The sequence below is a fragment of the Pinus tabuliformis genome, chromosome J, assembly GCF_031772625.1.
Source record: "Pinus tabuliformis cultivar Carrire ecotype Pingquan chromosome J, CPIR1, whole genome shotgun sequence".
NCBI classification, from domain to species: Eukaryota; Viridiplantae; Streptophyta; class Pinopsida; order Pinales; family Pinaceae; genus Pinus; species Pinus tabuliformis.
The window spans coordinates 437,665,812-437,685,196 of NC_142295.1; the positions used below are offsets into that span (position 1 = coordinate 437,665,812).

At 43.2% G+C, this 19,385-nt stretch overlaps 1 protein-coding gene across 4 annotated transcripts in view; it reads left to right on the plus strand.

Moving 5' to 3' along the window:
* Positions 1-19,385, plus strand: part of PSAT1 (phospholipid sterol acyl transferase 1) — a 380,472-nt gene that overhangs the window by 284,091 nt on the left and 76,996 nt on the right. For all 4 annotated transcript variants that reach the window (XR_016247812.1, XR_016247813.1, XM_089377882.1 and 1 more), the window contains exon 11: positions 163-234. Coding sequence is in view for 2 of the 4 variants with exons in the window: in XM_089377882.1 (XP_089234008.1) it covers positions 163-234 (72 nt within the window). In the remaining 2 variants the exon portion in view is untranslated. The remainder of the gene's footprint in view (positions 1-162; positions 235-19,385) is intronic.

Sequence of the window (19,385 nt, forward strand, 5' to 3'; positions counted from 1 at the left end):
ATATAGGAAAATAATTATACCGGGTAATAATTGCAAGGGATAGCTGAGAAATCAAGTTTTTTCTTGTAATTATAAATCTCAATAGATTCTTCACTTCTCACACTGCTTACCAGAACTACATGATTTTTACCTCATGTCCTACAGATTTTATGATTGATGCAGGTTCCATATCATTCATTATCATGGTGCAAGACATGGCTGGGCCCTCAAGTGAATATAACCAGGACACCACAGGTGCCTTGCATTTTACTCATATTGCCCTCGTGGCCATTCATCTCTACAAAATACTTCTCTATTTCTGATACTATCGTATTACTACATAAATTTGGTTCTTCTGCTACATGTTTAGTTTTTGGGTGGTTTAAACATGTAACTTGGTAAGGGAGGCATTAAAAATGGTGATCATTATGTCGATGGTATGTACTTAATGTGCAGTTATCCTCATGTGTTTGACTCTTTAGTTGCTAGACCATGGTTTTCCAAATCTATGATATGCAAAACGTTCTAAGACCACTCATTCCCATCATTTTCGTTTGCCAGCATGTGCAACAAAAAAATTGTGATCCCAGTTGCATTAGTGCCTAACAATTGGTAACCTTAATATAAGATACTTTTAATCTAGTTGTTAAGAGAGCTAGCTTTGAGGGGAGTACACTTTTGAGAATGGACATCGGATTTTGGTGTGGAGTTGTGAAGGTTTCTGGTTGAACAAAGGTGTCCTAATTGTGTGAGTGTCATAACCAGGATAGTTTAGGTTACATGAAGGCGACTATTGCAGAATTATGTCTAACTACACTGTGCTGTTTTTTAACATAGAAGAAGTTTCAATAAATTATTGTGGTTGAGAAGAGAGAACCTCACAATTCCATGTATATGGTCTATATGTTGCTTTACACCAAGAATAAAGAATTTGTCTAATACCTTGAGTAATGAGTTGTAGCTTGTTACTGATTTGATTAGCAGGGTTGCTAAGGTCCTGGCAACCTACTGGATGGACATACACAGGGCACGGTCCCTCTAGCACCTCGGCCCAAACCCCCACTATTTGGACTCAACAACCTCCTAAATGGAGAAGGCAGGAGTTCCAAATATAACCTCAAACAATCCCAAATAAGATCGGTGCCTTAGATGGGGTCACTTGGAGTGGAGGTGTTAATTTTCCGGAACTGTTTACCTGGTTTTTAATGTCACATTACAGAAGAAAACTAAATAGGTGCTTTAAAAGTACCAAAGCACAGAAAATATGGAGTGTAACGAGTTGATTTTGGTCTACAAAATTTACTCTAACCAAATATGTGATTATATTTCTGTTTGGACCACTGATTAGAGATTTATGGGTCAAAATAACTTCTTGTCATGTAAAATCAGATTGTAAAGTCTGCATAAAAGTTGGGATGTCACTCTGTTAAGCCCAAAGCAGCCACCCTAGAAGTGCCTAAGCATTTTCAGATTTTATGTTGAGGGCTGGAGAGGCTGGAGGATCAAAATAGAGGCTTATGAGGCCTCTCTTCAACCTTTGATAGCTGTGTTGGAATTTTGGGTAGCTCGGAAGATATTTCATAGAGGAAAAACCCACCAGAAAGTAATTTTTTGGGTGATTTACCCAATAGTGGGGTTTTGGACCCAAAGCAGTGGGTTTAGTGTTATGAATAAAATATAAATATAATAATAATAAGGAATAGTTAATTAAATAGTAATTAGTTAATCAAGAGGCATGTCCCTAAAGTACATGACGATTCAGAAATGGTACCTGCCTAGGTATATAAAGCAGACCCTCATTTGTAACTCAATGATCTCACTTGTATTCAAATATTCTTCTATAATGTATTATTGTCTTATTATGGATGTTTATATATTTTAGATCTTCTGAAGTAGTCTGCTGCGTATATGAACTTTGTTCGTTACATTTGGTATCGTAGCCACGTCTGATCCAGGTCTTTGGCCATCAACTTTGCATCAACGTTGTTGTCGTCACAATTGAAACACTTCGCTACACAAGCTTGGAGTTTCTCTATCATTGATTCATCAGAGGCCCTTGGCCATTAAAAAAAAGTTATTATAAATAATATATATATATATATAAAAGAAAAGAAAAAACGTTAAAAATAAAATATATTAAAAATAATAAATTAAAATTTAACCTACCTGCTGCCACGACCTCTGCATATAATAGCCACCGCTCAAAAGGCAAGCTGACCAACCTCAGCCAACCGCCATTTATTCTGGTTGCCAGCCACCACAACCAGCCACCGCCACATCCACAGCGCTGTACACAGCTGCACCCCCACCAACTGACGACACTTTCCTACCGTAGTGCAGCCTGACAGAAAACCGTTTGTCGAACAAGGACACAATCCAACCATTGCTGCAGTCTGTTCTAGCTACGATTGCCTTCTTGTTGTCTGCCACCTCTGAACCATCTGCCAACACTCCGAAAATTTAAAAAAAATCAGTTTGTTCAACCAATTGTTGCCAATCTGTGGTTTCCATACTAAATTCTGTTGATTCATATTACACATTTGTATGCTGCCACCTGTCTCATCCATACGAGGTACGCCGTCAAACACAAGGGTCGTGACTAATAGTTAATATGCGTATAATTTTGGCAAGAGAATAATTAAGGAGTTTAAGGAGCATTGCGTTCATAATTGTGCGTCCCTTTGATCACCTAATATAAAAACACACCCTTTCAATTGTTACCAAATTGAGGTTACATAAGCAGAAAAAAATAATCAGTTTAAGAGCTTATGTTAAAGTGAAGCTAAATTAAAGTTTAAAGTTATAGGTTGTTATCTAATGGTTAAATCCAAAGGGTTAATCATTCAATTTGAAAGGTGATATATATTTAAGCAAGGCCTTAAAGCTAAAAAGAATATTATTATTAAAAGGTCTTAAGAACCAATTAAAGTATTAACCAAAAAAAAAGGGAGAGTAAATAAAAAGTAAAAGGGCAAGTATTATAAAAAATAAAAGGTGAAAAGTAAATTGAAGCTTTTTAAAGGAGAAGGAATTATTACAGATTTTTTATTAAAGTTTTTAAGAGTTATTATTAGGGTGACTAAAAATTCATGTGGCCAAATACTTACTAAAAGACAAAAGTGAAGAAAAAGCAAAAATATGACATCCACAAGAAGCAGTGGTTTTTTTTCAAAATGGCCGTTTTGTTCAGAGGAATATTCTAATTATCAGGATTCATTCCGAAATCAAAATGTGGTTTGCAAAAAATGTTACAAAACTTTTACCTTAGTTGAATCTCTAAGTGATGCACAAAAACAATCAATCGCAAGAGATATAGAACAATTAATGGCAATATTTAAGCGACAACATGCAAATTTTAATAAGGAAACAAAGAAAATGGAATCCAAATTGCAAGTGGAACGCCCATCATCACTCCTACAAAACGATGTAATCCAGTGTACCAAGAAAGTGCAGTTGGAAGATCAAGAGAAAGACAAAATAACCAAACTTTGGCAAAACAAGAAAGTGTTACAACAGGAATATGAAGATCTTGCGGATATGCATTACAAAGAAGTAATGGAAAAGGACAAAGAAATTTCTCGCCTCAAGGACCACGTTGAAAAATTAATTGCACAAGTCAAGAAGACTAAGGTCACAAAGAAGGAACTCAAGAAGCACCTATCCGAACAAGAAGAGGAAAATTTATGTTTAAAGAACCTTAATAAAAATTTATTAGAACAAATCAAAAGTTTAAAAGATGAAGAGAAGGATATTAAGGCTAAAGTCAACAATTCAGAAAACGAAGAACTTTCACGTCTAAGGAATCATAATCAAAACCTTCTTACGCAAATAAAGAAGCTTAAAAATGACAAAAAGTCGCTAAAAGACAAGTTAGAACAACTTGCTCAAGAAGAAGTATCGAAATCCCCAGTAATAATAGTCCAAGTTGAAGATAAGGGAACGAATACCTATCTAGTTAATATCGAATACTTCATCAAAATGCTACCAAAACATAAGAACAAGAACACAAGATGTTGGCTCTCTGCCAGGGCCAAAACCTCTCTTCTCTTGAGAGGAAAACCCTTTCGTGAATTTCTCTTATTGAAGCTTTTATTGATCAATGCCAAACCCTAGACCCTTGATAAGAAGATCCTCCAAGCACAAGTCAAGTCCTTTCAAGATTACTTCCTCTTGCAACACTTCGTCCTTCTCCTTCCAGCACTTTGTCTTCCTCCCTTCAGCACTTCTTCCGACAACTATAGAGACCTTAGATTGTATGCTCTAGGATGAACCTTGACCTTTTCTTCCTTCGCTTGAGATGGAGCCTTCCTAACTTGAGAAGATGACCTTGTTGCCTCCCAACCGAGCCTTCTTCTCTTTCACAAAGATTGTAGACTTAGAGCAGCAGCAATGCAGCCCTAATTCTTCGCACGTGTGAGGGAATCTCCTCACAAGAACTATGTTAGACTTCTCTTACTCCCTTCGCTTGCATACCCTTCTTCCACGCTTGAGAGAGAGGCCTTGTAGGCCTAGTTTGAACCCTAAACAATGAGATATGGTAAACTGTAAGTTACAACTGTCATAACCGCAGAGACAACTCTCCTTTCCTCGCACGTGTGGCTGTAACTAGCCCTTTAACACTTCGGTTTTCTTCTTCCTTTCTTCGCTGCCTTGGAGACCCTTTTCTTGTCCTCTTGTTACCCTTTTCTTGCCTTGTACCTTTGCAGATTTCAGAGAGGAATGCATTGTCTTTTGAGGGAGTGGACAACCTCTATATATAGAGGTTTGTCCCTCCTTTAGGCCGACTTGCTGCTTTGAGGCCGACTTGATTTTCTTTGCTGCAATAGGTGCTTTTAATGGTGCCATTGCTTCTTTTGATGATGTCTTTGCTTGGAGGATACTTGACTTTGCTTGGAGGTGTCTTCTTTGACTTTTATACATAAATATACATAATGTAACATACCCTTAAGGTCTTCAACATAATTCTTTTGACTCTTTGACTCACCTATAGCACTTTGACATGTGCTAGACCTACTTCAATGAGCAAGAAACTTACTGACAAATGTCAAAAGTACATTTATGAAGACCGAACCTAGTTACATTTCCTTCAACATATGGAATGAAAGTTGTTATGAAGTAGTCTAGGGTTCATGACTAAGTCCTTAGCAAGATGTTGAAGAGTATATGCCTCTTGTTTGTAATTAACTCTGGGTATCTGATATTTGTATAGTTGAAATGCTTCCGTGTTTTTAATATGACGAACTTCATGCTTCTATAGATTTGGTTGTACTTGCTATCTAAGTTGTGCATGTACACAATTTTCAATTTGGTGAAGATTCTCGTTGATAAGCATGATGAGGATGATAGTAACTCTGATGAAATCGTTGGAAGCCATGAAAGATTCTCTGATGACGAAAAGAAGAAGCAAAACTGCCTAAGTTAAGAAGGAGTCTAGATGAAATCTCCCTAGGTTAAGAGGGAGCTTGAATGGAAGGAATCTCCCTAGGATAAGACGATGATTGAGAATATTCCTTGTATAGGAATGATTAGATCCTCTCTGTTTAAGAGCGAGTGACAAATATGATTCTCTGCTTCATGTGTCATGCACTAGGCTGGGACTAACAACTGTAAGTTTTAGTGAAGGGCAGGAGAAGGAAATTAGAGAATTCATTTTGAGGTGCTGCGGAAAGATGGAAAGCAGGATCCGACTGAAGAATATGTTGTTGCATATGAAGTAGGATGAATAATGTATGAATGAGGAATCTTCTGTCAAAGATTTGGTTGATAGTCCTACTATGGAAAGTTGAGAAGCAACATCTGTTGTCTGGAAAACCACAGAGGTTTGTATTTCAATATGTACATGTGAAAATATTATTGATTGGGGTTGTGTTTGTACAGGTGAATCTCTTGAAGGTATTGATAGCATGCTAGTAATCGATCAGTTTGATTGAGAGAGATTTATGTTCCTTGATTTGTTGGATCGAGGGGTGTTGAGGCTTTGTGAGTGAAGCATTGTCTGGGAGGACATTTCGTCGGCACATTGTGTTGATGTCTAGAAGTTGGAAAGATGGTGTTGATCATAGAGCTCTGTTTTGAATACACACCTGCATGTTTTGGGTTGGTGGTTAACAAGTAAGCCTAATGGTACCTAAAGGGGCTAAAATATTGAGTCCATCTTAGTTGCACCTGGATAGATTGCCTTGGTCAGGAATCTAGTCCATGGCATTGCAGTGCCTAAATTGTTGAGTGATTGTTTGGATAGATTTCCTTGGTCAGGAATCTAGTCCATGGCATTGCGGTGCCTAAAGTTCTTCATGGTTCATATAGTTTGAGATCTTCCATTATATATGTACATTATGAATACATCGCTTCTTAAGAGGGAGTGTTGGAAAATGTAACTATATTTGGTCTTCAATAATGTACATGAGTCATCATGTAATGTACTTGTCAAAAGAATAAAGAAAATAATTTTATTATTATTATTATTGTCACTTATTAAAGCATGGGTTTCATGCTTGGGTCACCATGTTTTAGGTCAAAGTCCCCATTGAGGACTTTTAGGATTTATTCTGAGTCTATAAAGTCATTGTACATTTAAAGAGACCTTTCTTGGGCTTTTGAATCATGTAAAAAGGTTAAGTATTGAGTCAAATATGAATTATGTAACCTCCACACCATGTCGGCCTAGAAGAAGATCAAGTCGGTCTAAGGACTCTATTCGAGCCCGGATGAAGCCTGTTGTAGCTCTTTCTATCTCTTGTCACACAAGTGCTTTGAAAGATATAAAAGCCTCCTAGAGATCGCCTCTGGGTTGATAGGAGACCAGTGCCTAGGGCATCCGAGAGGAGTTCTTTTGAAGATTATCTAAAGGCTTTATGCTGCACTCCATATGTCACAGAATTGGTTCAATAGCCCTTTGCGGAGGTAAACTCAAGCAAACACAGATCGAAATAAATAGGTAGATATGGCTAATCTCAAAGATAAATGCGTTGGTTTTGGTGGCCGACACACAACAATACAGTATAGATGAACAGGAGGAAGGAAAGGAGAGAAATCGATGCAGAGGGATGGACATAACACAAAATCCTAAGAAACAATCACCAATAGAAATATGCAAGAGTGAGGAGGTGAAAATGCAAAAAAAGTGGAGCACGAATTAAGGTCTCAAGCTCTATGCCTCATGAATACATTTGTCACCAATTAGCATAAGTCAATTTGTGCTTACATACAGGTATTGTAGGCTATCAAATAACACAAGTAAATCCGTGATTACACAGGTACTGCGGGCTATCAAATAACACAAGTAAATATTTGTTTACACAGGAGTAAATCTGTGTTTACATAGGTACTTTTCACTACTTAGCAACATACATACAACCACGAGAGAGTGAAACCGACAGCTTCATAACACAATTTCAGAAGAGGAAAGACATACATGAAATGATATACAAAAGGGAAAATATACTACGCATTGCTCCGATTGGAATCAACCAAACTGCTTCATTAATTTGAAGATGGAGTCCAAATCACCAGTGCATTACATTTAACAATTGTATATGCACGAGCACCTTATGAACAAGCAAATTGAACCAAAGTGGAACCACTCTCTCAGCAAATAGAGCTCAGAACTTGCAAAAGCAGAATTCGGGCCTCTAGATTCTAGAATGCAGAAATTGGGGACCTCGTTTTAAGTGTTTCTTCCCTCTATTTATAAGAAGAGGGGGAGCTTTGAACAACAGTTACAAAATATCTTAGCTGAGCTCCAGCTGTCTAATCGACTAGCTGTCTCGACGTGTGAAGGTTCTGCTTCCCAAAATGATTAAAATCGGATTTGATTCCATTCTTGAAAATGCAAAAATTACAGAATAATAGACAAAGAAAATTGAATGATGGTTGAGGAAAATATCTCCTGCCATTCCTGTGATGGCCTCCGATCAGGCCACATCTTTGCCATGATGTTCCTCTTTAGCTGTTTGGGTGGTTCACTTGTCGCTTTCATCTTGATTGCTTGAATTCCTCACTCTCTGGAGCTAGGAGCGATCAACTGTCGGTTGCTTGCCACAGTGCAGAAACAGAGATTGACTTGGCAGTCTTTCATTACCTGACTGCGTGGAGCTCCATGCTAAGAAATTAATTCTCAGGTGACCTGCACACTGCTTCCTGAGTCCCATACCTCCATTTACTCACTGAAGACGTGCGTTGGAGCACAAAGATGGCTTGTATCACCTCAAGGCAGACCCAACACTCTTTCCTGCGGATCGTGGTCCTTGCTGCCTTGACCCAGTGATCTTTGACAATCACCATTACTCTTGAGACCAACTCCTTTGTTCCCACATTCAATCTTGTAGCAGTTGACCCATACGCTTTTAACTCTCTGTACCGTGCTTATCGGAGAAATTCCATATCGCAATTTTCAAAGTGGTGCAGTATTCTAATCTTTAGATTTTCCGACCTCCGATATGACGAGCTCCTTCCGCTTAGCTTGTTTTGCATTTCTCACCATAGGACCGAGGGTCGTGACTTGCCGCTTAGCCTTGAGTTGCTAGAGTGTTTTTGTTCCTGCCGGGGACTATTTTTCCTTCATTAAGTGTTCAACGCCCTTGGTTCTTTGAGTCTTTGCGACTGTGGTGCCAACCCAATATCGGAGCCCCCTTATTGGAACTTTTTCAAGTATCAAGTGTTACAAAGTGTCGACATCCTCAACCTTCGATACACCGACCTTCGATATGACGTCATCGCTCCACGTGGTACCTCATGAGTGGTGACACGTGTCACCTATATTTGTTCCCGTAGGCCCCCTCAAAACGCCAAAACTGCCTGCCACGTGTCCTTCCGTACCGCCACGTCATACTGATGTCAAATGCCACTATAGCTTATCGTGACCAATCATATGCCACATGTGTCCCTCTAGAGGAGAGAGAAAAGGGCCCACCCACCTTTGGTTTTGCGATGAAATCCTTTATTAATACTTTGTCAGTGTTCCCGGTGGTTTTTAACACTATCGACACATTATGCATATCACAACTTTTTAAAGGTTGTCACCTTAAGAAGTTCTGATTCTTCGATTCGTCAGCCTTCCGATGTGCGAATGCTCCGATATTTAGGACCTCCGATACGCGATGCACCGATATGCCTGATGCTCTGATGTTGCGATTGCTGATATGACTGATGCTCTCATGTTGCGATTGCCGATATGGCTGATGCTCTGATGTTGCGATCACCGATATCTCTGGACCTCCAATATATCGGACCTCTGATATTCCTTCCTAAGGCTTCAATCCTTGAACCTCAGCAAACCATATCTTTTGATCCAGGAGTCTATTTTTGGACTTACACATATCGTTGGAAAGCTTGTTTAGAGCACTTTCCAATGGAGAGGGTCCGATTTAGGCTTCGTGTTAAGTTTAGGTATGTTCTATGCTTAGAGCAATTTATTTCAATTTTCACAGTTAGCTCAATATCTTTAGCAATCACATCAGCATTAAAGTAAACTGCAGATAGAACATAAACATAAATCGCAGAAGACAAGTCAAGACAAGAGGACACAAGATGTGGCGCTAGCCAGGGACAAACCCCAATGTGGGGAAACCCTTGATCAATTCTTCTTATATGTTCTTCAATAGTTCAGCAGAGAGAGAGAGAGAGATAGTACATTTACAACATAAGTCAATACTTCGACTAATATATTATCTCTACATGAGATCAGTTGAAGACATGCTGCTTCAACTGATTCTCCAAGGCGACTGTAATATTCCTAATTAGCCATGGCTAATTGGAATATTCGATTTTGCTCAATTTTTCCTTCTATAGTTATTTACAAATAAAAAGGTGAGGAAAAGGGGACATAACTCACTTTAGAATAAAAAGTCACTTTCTAGTAGCACAAAGTTGTGACTTAAAGGGGAACCAAGGGGGCCAAAGGACCACGCAGAGATGGGGCCCACGCAGACACTTGGAGGGACTGCGCAGATGGAAAAGGAACACGTGGCAAGAGGGGATTACGTTGGAGGAGGTGAGCCTTGGGATTAGGAGAGGCCAATGCTATAAAGGAGAGAGGAGCCCCCTCATTTTGTTATTCGATTATGTGCATTTGAGATAGTCACTTCGACTTAGAGCATGCTGGCTGTTTAGCTAGTCTGCAGCACTATTTAGTGCATTGAGTGTCTCTGTTCGGAGATCTCACCCTTAGCCCCGGGGGACTTCGAGTGCCTGCTCGGGCAAGGTATTTCCATCAGTATTTTTGTAGTAGTTTCATTAGCGTTTTCGTAGGAGGATTGAGCATCTTGGATGACTGCGCAGTCTTGAGAGGGATGACGCAGTTCTTTCTAGCAGAAGTTCTGGATTGAGGTTTTGCAGAGGGATTTGTGCTGGGAGATTGAGCAGGGGATCAGCCCTTGCATATTGGAGGATTTTGGCTGAGTTTCAGGCAGTATTTTGGTGGGATTATTTCAGTGGCAGCGCAGAGCCTTGAGGGACAACGTAGAACCCCAAGGGGGTGATTTTCAGGGGTTGGCCATTTCAGAAAAGCTTCCTGGGTTTTTCTGGGTTTCTTGAGTAGAGTCCGATTCCAAAGTTTCAGCTTTTTTCGAGGAGGGGAACAGCTCCAAATCCTCATTTGATTTCCAGCAGCAACAGCAGCACGACAGTTCTCCAGCAGCTCAGACACAGTTCAGAGAGAGGCCATTCCTTTGCTATTCTGAGTGTATTTCTTCACTTGCCTTGTGCAAGTCGAGGTGCCATCTTTCTGATCACCTCCTGTACTCATTCTATTACTCAGTATAATAAAATGGCTTAGCATTTCTCGCTGCATTTCTTGAGTATTTGCTTATATTTCATGTTTATATTATTATATGTTGCACCACTGTTATCTTTATCATTTTGAGCTTCCCGGTTATTATATCATTTGTACGGATTTGGTGGGAGTTTTGCTGGGGTTTGGGGAATATCTCTAAAACGGGATATTACAGTGGTATCAAAGCATAGATTTGGCTCAGCCTGTGGAGCTAGCAATCTATGACATCGGGGGAAAAACCCTACATCTGTTATAGAGGTAGGAGATACAGAGACACTGGGCGTAGGTTGAAGAACACCTACGGAGAGGGAGACTGTGTTCCGGTGGTGGACGCAGAACAAGAGGAGCCTGTGGTGGACGCAGAATAGAAGGAGCCTGTGGTGGACGCAGAGTAGATGGCAAACGTGGACGGGAAGAGATTTGCGGATATGCTCCTCAAATCAGTGCAGGATTTGTCGAGGCAGATTGAGGTGATGGGGCAGAGATTCACAGCAATAGAAGCTAGACAACGTGAGAGCCCACGGGTTTTCCAGGTTGGTGAGGGATCGGGTGCATCCCACCATTTGCCAGAGCAACGTGATACTACACAGCAGGTGGCCTCACATGCCCCTACACACTCTACCATGCCCACTTTCTTAGGAGCAGACACGGGGGCCGGAGCCCAGCACGAGGCCCGGTCATATGGGCGATTATTTTGCAGAGTACCAGGCCTATGGGCAGGAGTTCAGGGAGGCTCTCTCATTTAGAGACTTTGTTCAGCTCCAACGGGATAGTAGACCCCGCGACCATCACAGAGGATACCGGCATTATCATGATGGTGACACCCACCGTGCAGCTAGTAGATTCCACTTGCCTACGTTTGATGGTTCATCAAATAGTTCGGCAAAGTCTTGGGTGGAGAAGCTAGACATTTACTTCCAGCTTAACCAGATGTCGGAGACAGAGGCCATCAAGGTGGCGACATTACATTTGGATGGTGAGGCCCAGGATTGGTGGTTCCATGGGATGGTTACACTCGGACACTCCACAGTGACGACATATGCCGAGTTCACTAGGAGATTGATAGAGAGGTTCGACCGGAGGGATCCAGAGCAGCACTTTGTTGAGCTGACGAGGCTCAAACAGACCGGGAGCCCAGAGACCTACATTGCAGATTTCTTGAGGGTTTCAGTGATGGTGCCAGATCTATCCACGACACGGAGGATCTACATGTACGTTGAGGGGTTAGCAGAGCCACTTCAGGGTTTAGTCCGATCCACTAGACCAGCCACACTCCAGGATGCTATCAGCAGGACCCGGGATTTACAGGATGTCTTACCCAGGACCCGGACACCTTACCCCCAGAGACAGACTTTCTAGTCTAAGGGGAAGGATGTGAGGATTTCGCCTCCAAAGGGGAATCCAGGACGAGCGCAGATTGACAATGATGCCAGGAGGGAGTTGAAGAAGAAGCGATTGTGCTTTACCTGTCAGGAGCCGTGGGCACCGAGACATAGATGTGTTGCTGGCAAAGCACATTTTATTGAGGTCTTCTCCGAGAGCAGCGGGGAAGAGGATGAGGAGGATGATGTGGAGGCAGGAGGTAGTCATGCCGCGCAGGATCGTTTGCCACCTCCACCACCAGCAGCAGGTGGTGCAGCTTTTGCACCTACCGGAGGGGCCCTTGCAGCATTGCGAGGAGTTCCCAAGTATTTGACGCTGCGCGTACGGGGGACAGTACGTGGCCAGCGGGTATCAGTTTTGGTTGACAGTGGGGCAACCCACAACTTCATCGATGCACAGATGGTTGAGTGGAGAGGTATACAGACAGAGAGCTTCGATGGATTTTCAGTTTTGGTCCCAGGAGATCAGACCATGGTGTGTGCTTGCTATGTTCCAAAGTTATCAGTGACGATGGGCACCTACACACTGACTGACCACTTTTTCGTGGTTGATATTCCGGACACCAACATGATATTGGGTGTTCAGTGGCTTATCACTCTAGGGAAGGTCACGACAGATTGGAAGACCCTAGAGATGGAGTGGGATGATGAGAAGACGGGGAAGCATGAGAAGATACGGGGATAGCACACCTATCCGCCTCAGACTGTTTCGGCTCATCGGATGGAGGCAGTCTTCCGGAAGGGAGACATAGTGTGGGCAGTAGAGCTGCGTGCATCAAAGACAGAGACTACAGGGCAGACAGTGCACCCAGAGATACAGTCCATCCTTGACCAGTATGCCACAGTATTTGGGGAGATTCCGCCAGGATAGCCACCGGACCGGGGGTTTGAGCACACTATTGAGCTTGAGCAGGGCATACAAGCAGTGATTACTACCCCTATAGGCATCCCAAGGCCTATCGGGATGAGATTGAGTGGGCCATTCAGGAGTTGCTGGCTCTTGGGCACATTCGGCCGAGCACGAGTCCTTTTGCTTCTTCCGTGGTGTTGGTGAAGAAGAAGGATGGCACATTGAGGATGTGCATTGACTACAGGGCCCTGAACAAGAAGACCCTGAAGAACAGGTACCCCATACCCAGGATCGATGAGTTGATGGATGAGTTGAGAGGAGCACAGTTCTTCTCAAAGATTGATTTGAGATCTGGGTACCATCAGATTTGCGTGAGGGAGCAGGACATTCCCAAGGCCGCCTTCAGGTGTCACTATGGGCACTCTGAGTTTTTGGTGATGTCCTTTGGGCTAACCAACGCCCCAGCTACATTCCAGTCTTGCATGAATCACATCTTCCGCAGTCACTTGAGGAAGTTTGTGTTGGTATTCTTTGATGATATACTCATTTACAGCAGGACTTGGGAGGAGCATCTCCAGCACATTGAGACAGTGTTGCGCATCTTGGAGGAGCAGCAGTTCTATGCCAAGCTCTCCAAGTGTGAGTTTGGATTGACGGAGATGTTGTACTTGGGACACATCATAGGGGTGGACGGAGTGAGAGTCCACGAGGAGAAGATTAGGGCCATCAGAGATTGGCCGGAGCCGAGGAACGTGACGGAACTTCGGGGATTCATTGGTATTTGTACTTACTACCGGAAGTTCGTCAAGGGTTTCTCACAGCTTGCTGCACCCCTGATAGATTTGACGAGGAAGGGGGCATTCAGTTGGTCAGATACAGTGCAGCGAGCCTTTGATAGGCTCAAGGAGGTGATGAGCAGCTGCCCAGTGCTTGTATTACCAAATTTTTCGCATCCATTTGTTTTGGAGTGTGATGCATCGGGAGAGGGGATCGGCACAGTATTGATGCAAGGAGGTCACCCTATAGCCTATGAGAGCCGAAAGCTCCTTCCGCACGAGAGGTTGTATCCTATATACGACAAGGAGATGCTGGCCATCATGCATGCATTGGCCAAGTTTCGACAATATTTAGTGGGTAACAGGTTCAGGGTGAGGACTGATCACAACAGCCTCAGGTTCTTTTTGGAGTAGAAGCAGCTATAGGAGAGGCAGCAGAAGTGGATCAGTAAGATCCAAGCATATGACTTTGACATTGAGTATGTCAAGGGTAAGAACAACATGGTAGCAGATGCCCTTTCACGTAGACCAGCCACGTTGTCTCTTATGAGCTTGGACACAGACTGGAGGGCTCGACTTTTAGTAGAGTACTCCAAGGACAGGTTTGCATGTGAGGTTCTGGATGGGCAGGTGGTGGATGACAGGTACAGGGTGGTCGATGAGATCATCTACTACAGGGACAGGATCTTCTTGACTGAGGGATCTCAGCTCAAGAAGAAGATACTTCGGGCTTCACATGATTCACCATTGGCTGGCCATCAGGGGTTTACCAAAACCTACAGGGCCATTAGAGAGAGGTTCTCATGGAAGGGCCTCAAGGAGGACGTACTCCAGCATATCCGGAATGCAATGTTTGCCAGAGGAACAAGGGGGAGATGAGCCATCCCGCAGGTTTATTGCAGCCTCTTCCCATTCCGGAGGGGAAATGGGAGTGTATTTCGATGGACTTCATCACAGGGTTGCCCATGGTACAGGGCAAGGATTGTATCTTTATCGTCGTTGATCGACTGACAAAGTATGCACATTTCTTTGCCATATCCGCACACTACATAGCAGCACAGGTGGCCGAGCTGTTCTTCAGAGAGGTCTTCAGGCTACATGGTCTTACTAAGACCATCGTCAATGACAGGGACAACGGTTTCACGGGCGGATTTTGGCAGGAGCTTTTCCGGTTGGTGGGGACGGAGTTGACACCGAGTACCAGTTATCACCCACAGACGGACGGGCAGATAGAGATAGTTAACAAGTGAGGGCTACTTGCGTAACTATGTCAGTGGGCAGCAACGAGCATGGTAAGATGGCTGCATCTGGGGGAGTACTGCTACAACACTACACATCACATGTCCATTGGTATGTCACCCTTCTATGCTTTGTATGGATATCATCCTTTGTCTTTTGTTGACGTGATGTTTGGTGATAGCAAGGCTCTGAGAGCCAAGATTTGGATCCAAGTGAGTTAGGATATTCTCCGAGCTCTCATGGACAATATGGCTACAATGCAAACCAGCAAAAGCTATATGCTGACAGGGGTCGGGTGGAGAGACAGTTTGAGATAGGGGACTTGGTCTACCTACGATTACAGCCATATCGACAGTCGTCACTGAAGCAGAAAGGGGCTGAGAAGCTCAAGCCCCGCTTTTATGGACCATACAGGGTGATACGCAGGATTGGACAGGTTGCATATGAGTTGGAGCTGCCCCAAGGCAACATGATTCATAACATTTTTCATGTATCATGCCTGAAGAAGGCACTGGGGCAGCAGGTGACAGTGATAGATGAGCTACCACCCATAGATGATGAGGGGCATTTGGTGTTGCAGCCAAAGGCTATTATTGATACTGGGGAGAGGCAGCTACGGAGCAGAACAGTGCGGGAATTCTTGGTGAGGTGGAAGAATTTACCGGATGAGGATGCCACTTGGGAGAGCGAGAAAATTTTGCAGCATCCATCACTTCAGTTGCTTGAGGACAAGCAACATTTTGCCGGGGGAGACTGTAATATTCCTAATTAGCCATGGCTAATTGGAATATTCAATTTCGCTCAATTTTGCCTTCTATAGTTATTTACAAATAAAAAGGTGAGGAAAAGGGGACATAACTCACTTTAGAATAAAAAGTCACTTCCTAGTAGCACAACGTTGTGACTTAAAGGGGAGCCAAGGGGGCCAAAGGACCACGCAGAGATGGGGCCCACGCATACACTTGGAGGGACTGCATAGATGGAAAAGGAACACGTGGCAAGAGGGGATTATGTTGGAGGAGGTGAGCCTTGGGATTAGGAGAGGCCAATGCTATAAAGGAGAGAGGAGCCCCCTCATTTTGTCATTCGATTATGTGCATTTGAGATAGTCACTTCGACTTAGAGCATGCTGGTTGTTTAGCTAGTCTACAACACTGTTTAGTGCATTGAGGGTCTCCATTCGGAGATCTCACCCTTAGCCCCGGGGAACTTCGAGTGCCTGCTCGGGCAAGGTATTTCCATCAGTATTTTTGCAGTAGTTTCATCAGCGTTTTGGTAAGAGGATTGAGCATCTTGGATGACTGTGCAGTCTTGAGAGGGACGACGCAGTTCTTTCTGGCAGAAGTTCTGGATTGAGGTTTTGCAAAGGGATTTGTGCTGGGAGATTGAGTAGGGGATCAGCCCTTGCATATTGGAGGATTTCGGCTGAGTTTCAGGCAGTATTTTGGTGGGATTATTTCAGTGGCAGCGCAGAGCCTCGAGGGACAGCGTAGAACCCCAAGGGGGTGATTTTCGGGGGTTGGCCATTTTAGAAAAGCTTCCTGGGTTTTTCTGGGTTTCTTGAGTAGAGTCCGATTCCAGAGTTTCAGCTTTTTCCGAGGAGGGGAACAGGCCCAAATCCTCATTTGATTTCCAGTAGCAGCAGCAGCACGACAGTTCTCCAGCAGCTTGGACGCAGTTCAGAGAGAGGCCATTCCTTTGCTATTCTGAGTGTATTTCTTCACTTGCCTTGTGCAAGTCGAGGTGCCATCTTTCTGATCACCTCCTGTACTCATTCTATTACTCGGTATAATAAAATGGCTTAGCATTTCTCGCTCCATTTCTTGAGTATCTGCTTATATTTCATGTTTATATTATTATATGTTGCACCACTATTATCTTTATCATTCTGAGCTTCCCGGTTATTATATCATTTGTACGGATTTGGTGGGAGTTTTGCTGGGGTTTGGGGAATATCTCTGAAACGGGATATTACAGTGACTCATTCACCTATCATGTGCTGCATCTCGTCCATATGCTGCACCTCACCGTGCTGCACCCATCATCACAATACTGGACCTCATGTTGCTGCTGTCCCAGTGTTTACCTAGTGCCACGGCTGCACCATGCTATGCCCATGTGCTTGCTGCACCATTGCTGCTTTGTGTCCTAGCTGCATCAAGTACTATACTGCTGTCCCATACAACACTCTACTTGTAGCTGTCCATGCTTTACCACGCTGTTGCTGTCCATGATTCTTCATGCTTGCAGCTGTCCCATGTTGCATCATGTTTTACCATGCATGCTATAATACCTCATCATTGCCATGCTGTCCCATTGCAGCACCTATGTCTAGCAATACTGATCATATGTATTGCTGCCCATTGCTGTTATGACTGTGTTCAGGTTAGGGCTGCCACACAGTCAGTAAGTCCTTTTAGGACTGCAATTTATCTTGAAGATCTTTCCCTCATGCCACACTGCCCTTTGAAGGTGTTGTCCACCCTTGATAGTCCTTGACACAACCTCAACTGTGTACTCTGGCTTGCAGCCTAGCACAACAGCTAGCTATAGCACTCCACCTTCCCAAATGATACCCAAACAACAACGTTTCTTTCCTCATGAACTCGGGCAAGGTGACAACACTTACCTGCACTTAAACACATACATATACAGCCCTGAATAACTCCTCCTTGTGACTCCGGCTTCCCTGTCTTGCTGGTGTCCATGCCCACATTACTTCATGCTATGACAAGGTCCCTTCTTTTGCAGATGAAGTCCTTATGCTGCGGCTAAGGCCTTGACTCAGGGCTCCTCTTGACAGCAGTTTAGGGCTCCCATTAGCTACGGATAAGGGCCTTCCCTTTGCTGCGGATTAGAGCCTTACCTTTGCTGTGGATTAGGGCTCCCTTTGTTTTGGATTAGAGCCTTCCCTTTGTTGCGGATTAGGGATCCCTTTGCTGTGGATTAGAGCCTTCCCTTTGCTGCGGATTAGGGCTCCCTTACTGCGCATTTGAACTCCTATTGACTGCAGTTAGGGATTCTTAGATTTGCGGCCAGATCTCCTCCAAGACTGCAGCTAGGGCTCTCCTAGATGACTGCGTCTAGGGCTCTTTTAGATGACCCTCTCCACCGCATCTTCCTTAAGAGAAGACAAACCCAAAACAAGTGGAGAGAGGGAGATCATAAGAGTTGTGTTCTCAAATGATTCAAGGCACTTTTAAGTTTTATTTATACAAAAACATGGAGCACATGAGGGGTTTATTTGGTTGCTGGCCGACCTTGATGAATTGTCCCATAACACAAATAAATTCATATCTCCATGAATACTTATCGGAATTGGATGATATTTAGATCATTCCTACACCTCTCGATGAGAGGGATGCAAGAAAAAGATAAGCTGCCATTAATAAGATGACCCACATGGAGTTTGGCCCTAGTTTCCAATTTTAACACTCCCTTTCAACTAGGGAGAACTCCATCCGCTAATCTATATGTCTGACTGTACTATCTCTGCCATCAGTGCCCTGCACTGCTCTGCTCTGCTCTGCTGAGCTCTGCTCTGCTGAGCTCTGCTCTGCTAAGCTTTGCTCTGCTTTGCTTAGTTCTGCTTTGCTGAACTGTGAAGAAGAAGAATTGATCGAGAATGTCTCATACCATTCTCTACTAACCTGAAGTTAGTTTCATCTGAAGAGAGTGTGTCGTATCACTCTTATTGACCCGAAGTCAGTTTTATTGATCCCAGATCAATATCACAAGAGAGTGTCTCAAACCACTCATACTGATCCTAGATCGGTTTCATTGATCCCAAATCAATGGAGGTCATCCTAGCATAGGGAGTACGGTAGATACAATGATGTGTCCATCGATAGTACTACCATAGTTTTTAAAACCGGAACCGGTGATCGGACCGGTCCACCTAATGAACCGGTTTACCGACCGGAACCGGTCTAACCGGGACTGGTTTGGTCTAAACGAACCGGTTTTAGAAAAATACATTAAATAATTATTTTTTAATGAAAAAAACTATTTTTAAGATTTAAAACCATGATTCCAAGCCAATAGAGACAAAATATGCAAAGATTGCTCATTTATATACCACGTAAAGGTGAATATATCAAAATGGCATCGAGTGCAATACATATCGTCGACAAAATACATAAGCAATGAGGCTCTAAATGGCCTCTAGAGTGCAAAAACAAAGCCTACAAGTACAAACTATGGGGCCAGTGGCCTACTACAAGACTTCAGTGTAGACTCTACATATATGATAATAGTAATACTATAATAGTGATCAACATTATCACTTGAAGTTGAAACTTCTCGTGAGTCTCAGTCATCATGATCAAACTCGGTTGAGTCTCGACTCCCAAACTTTGCAGTCACAAACTTCTCTATTGGTTCAGTGA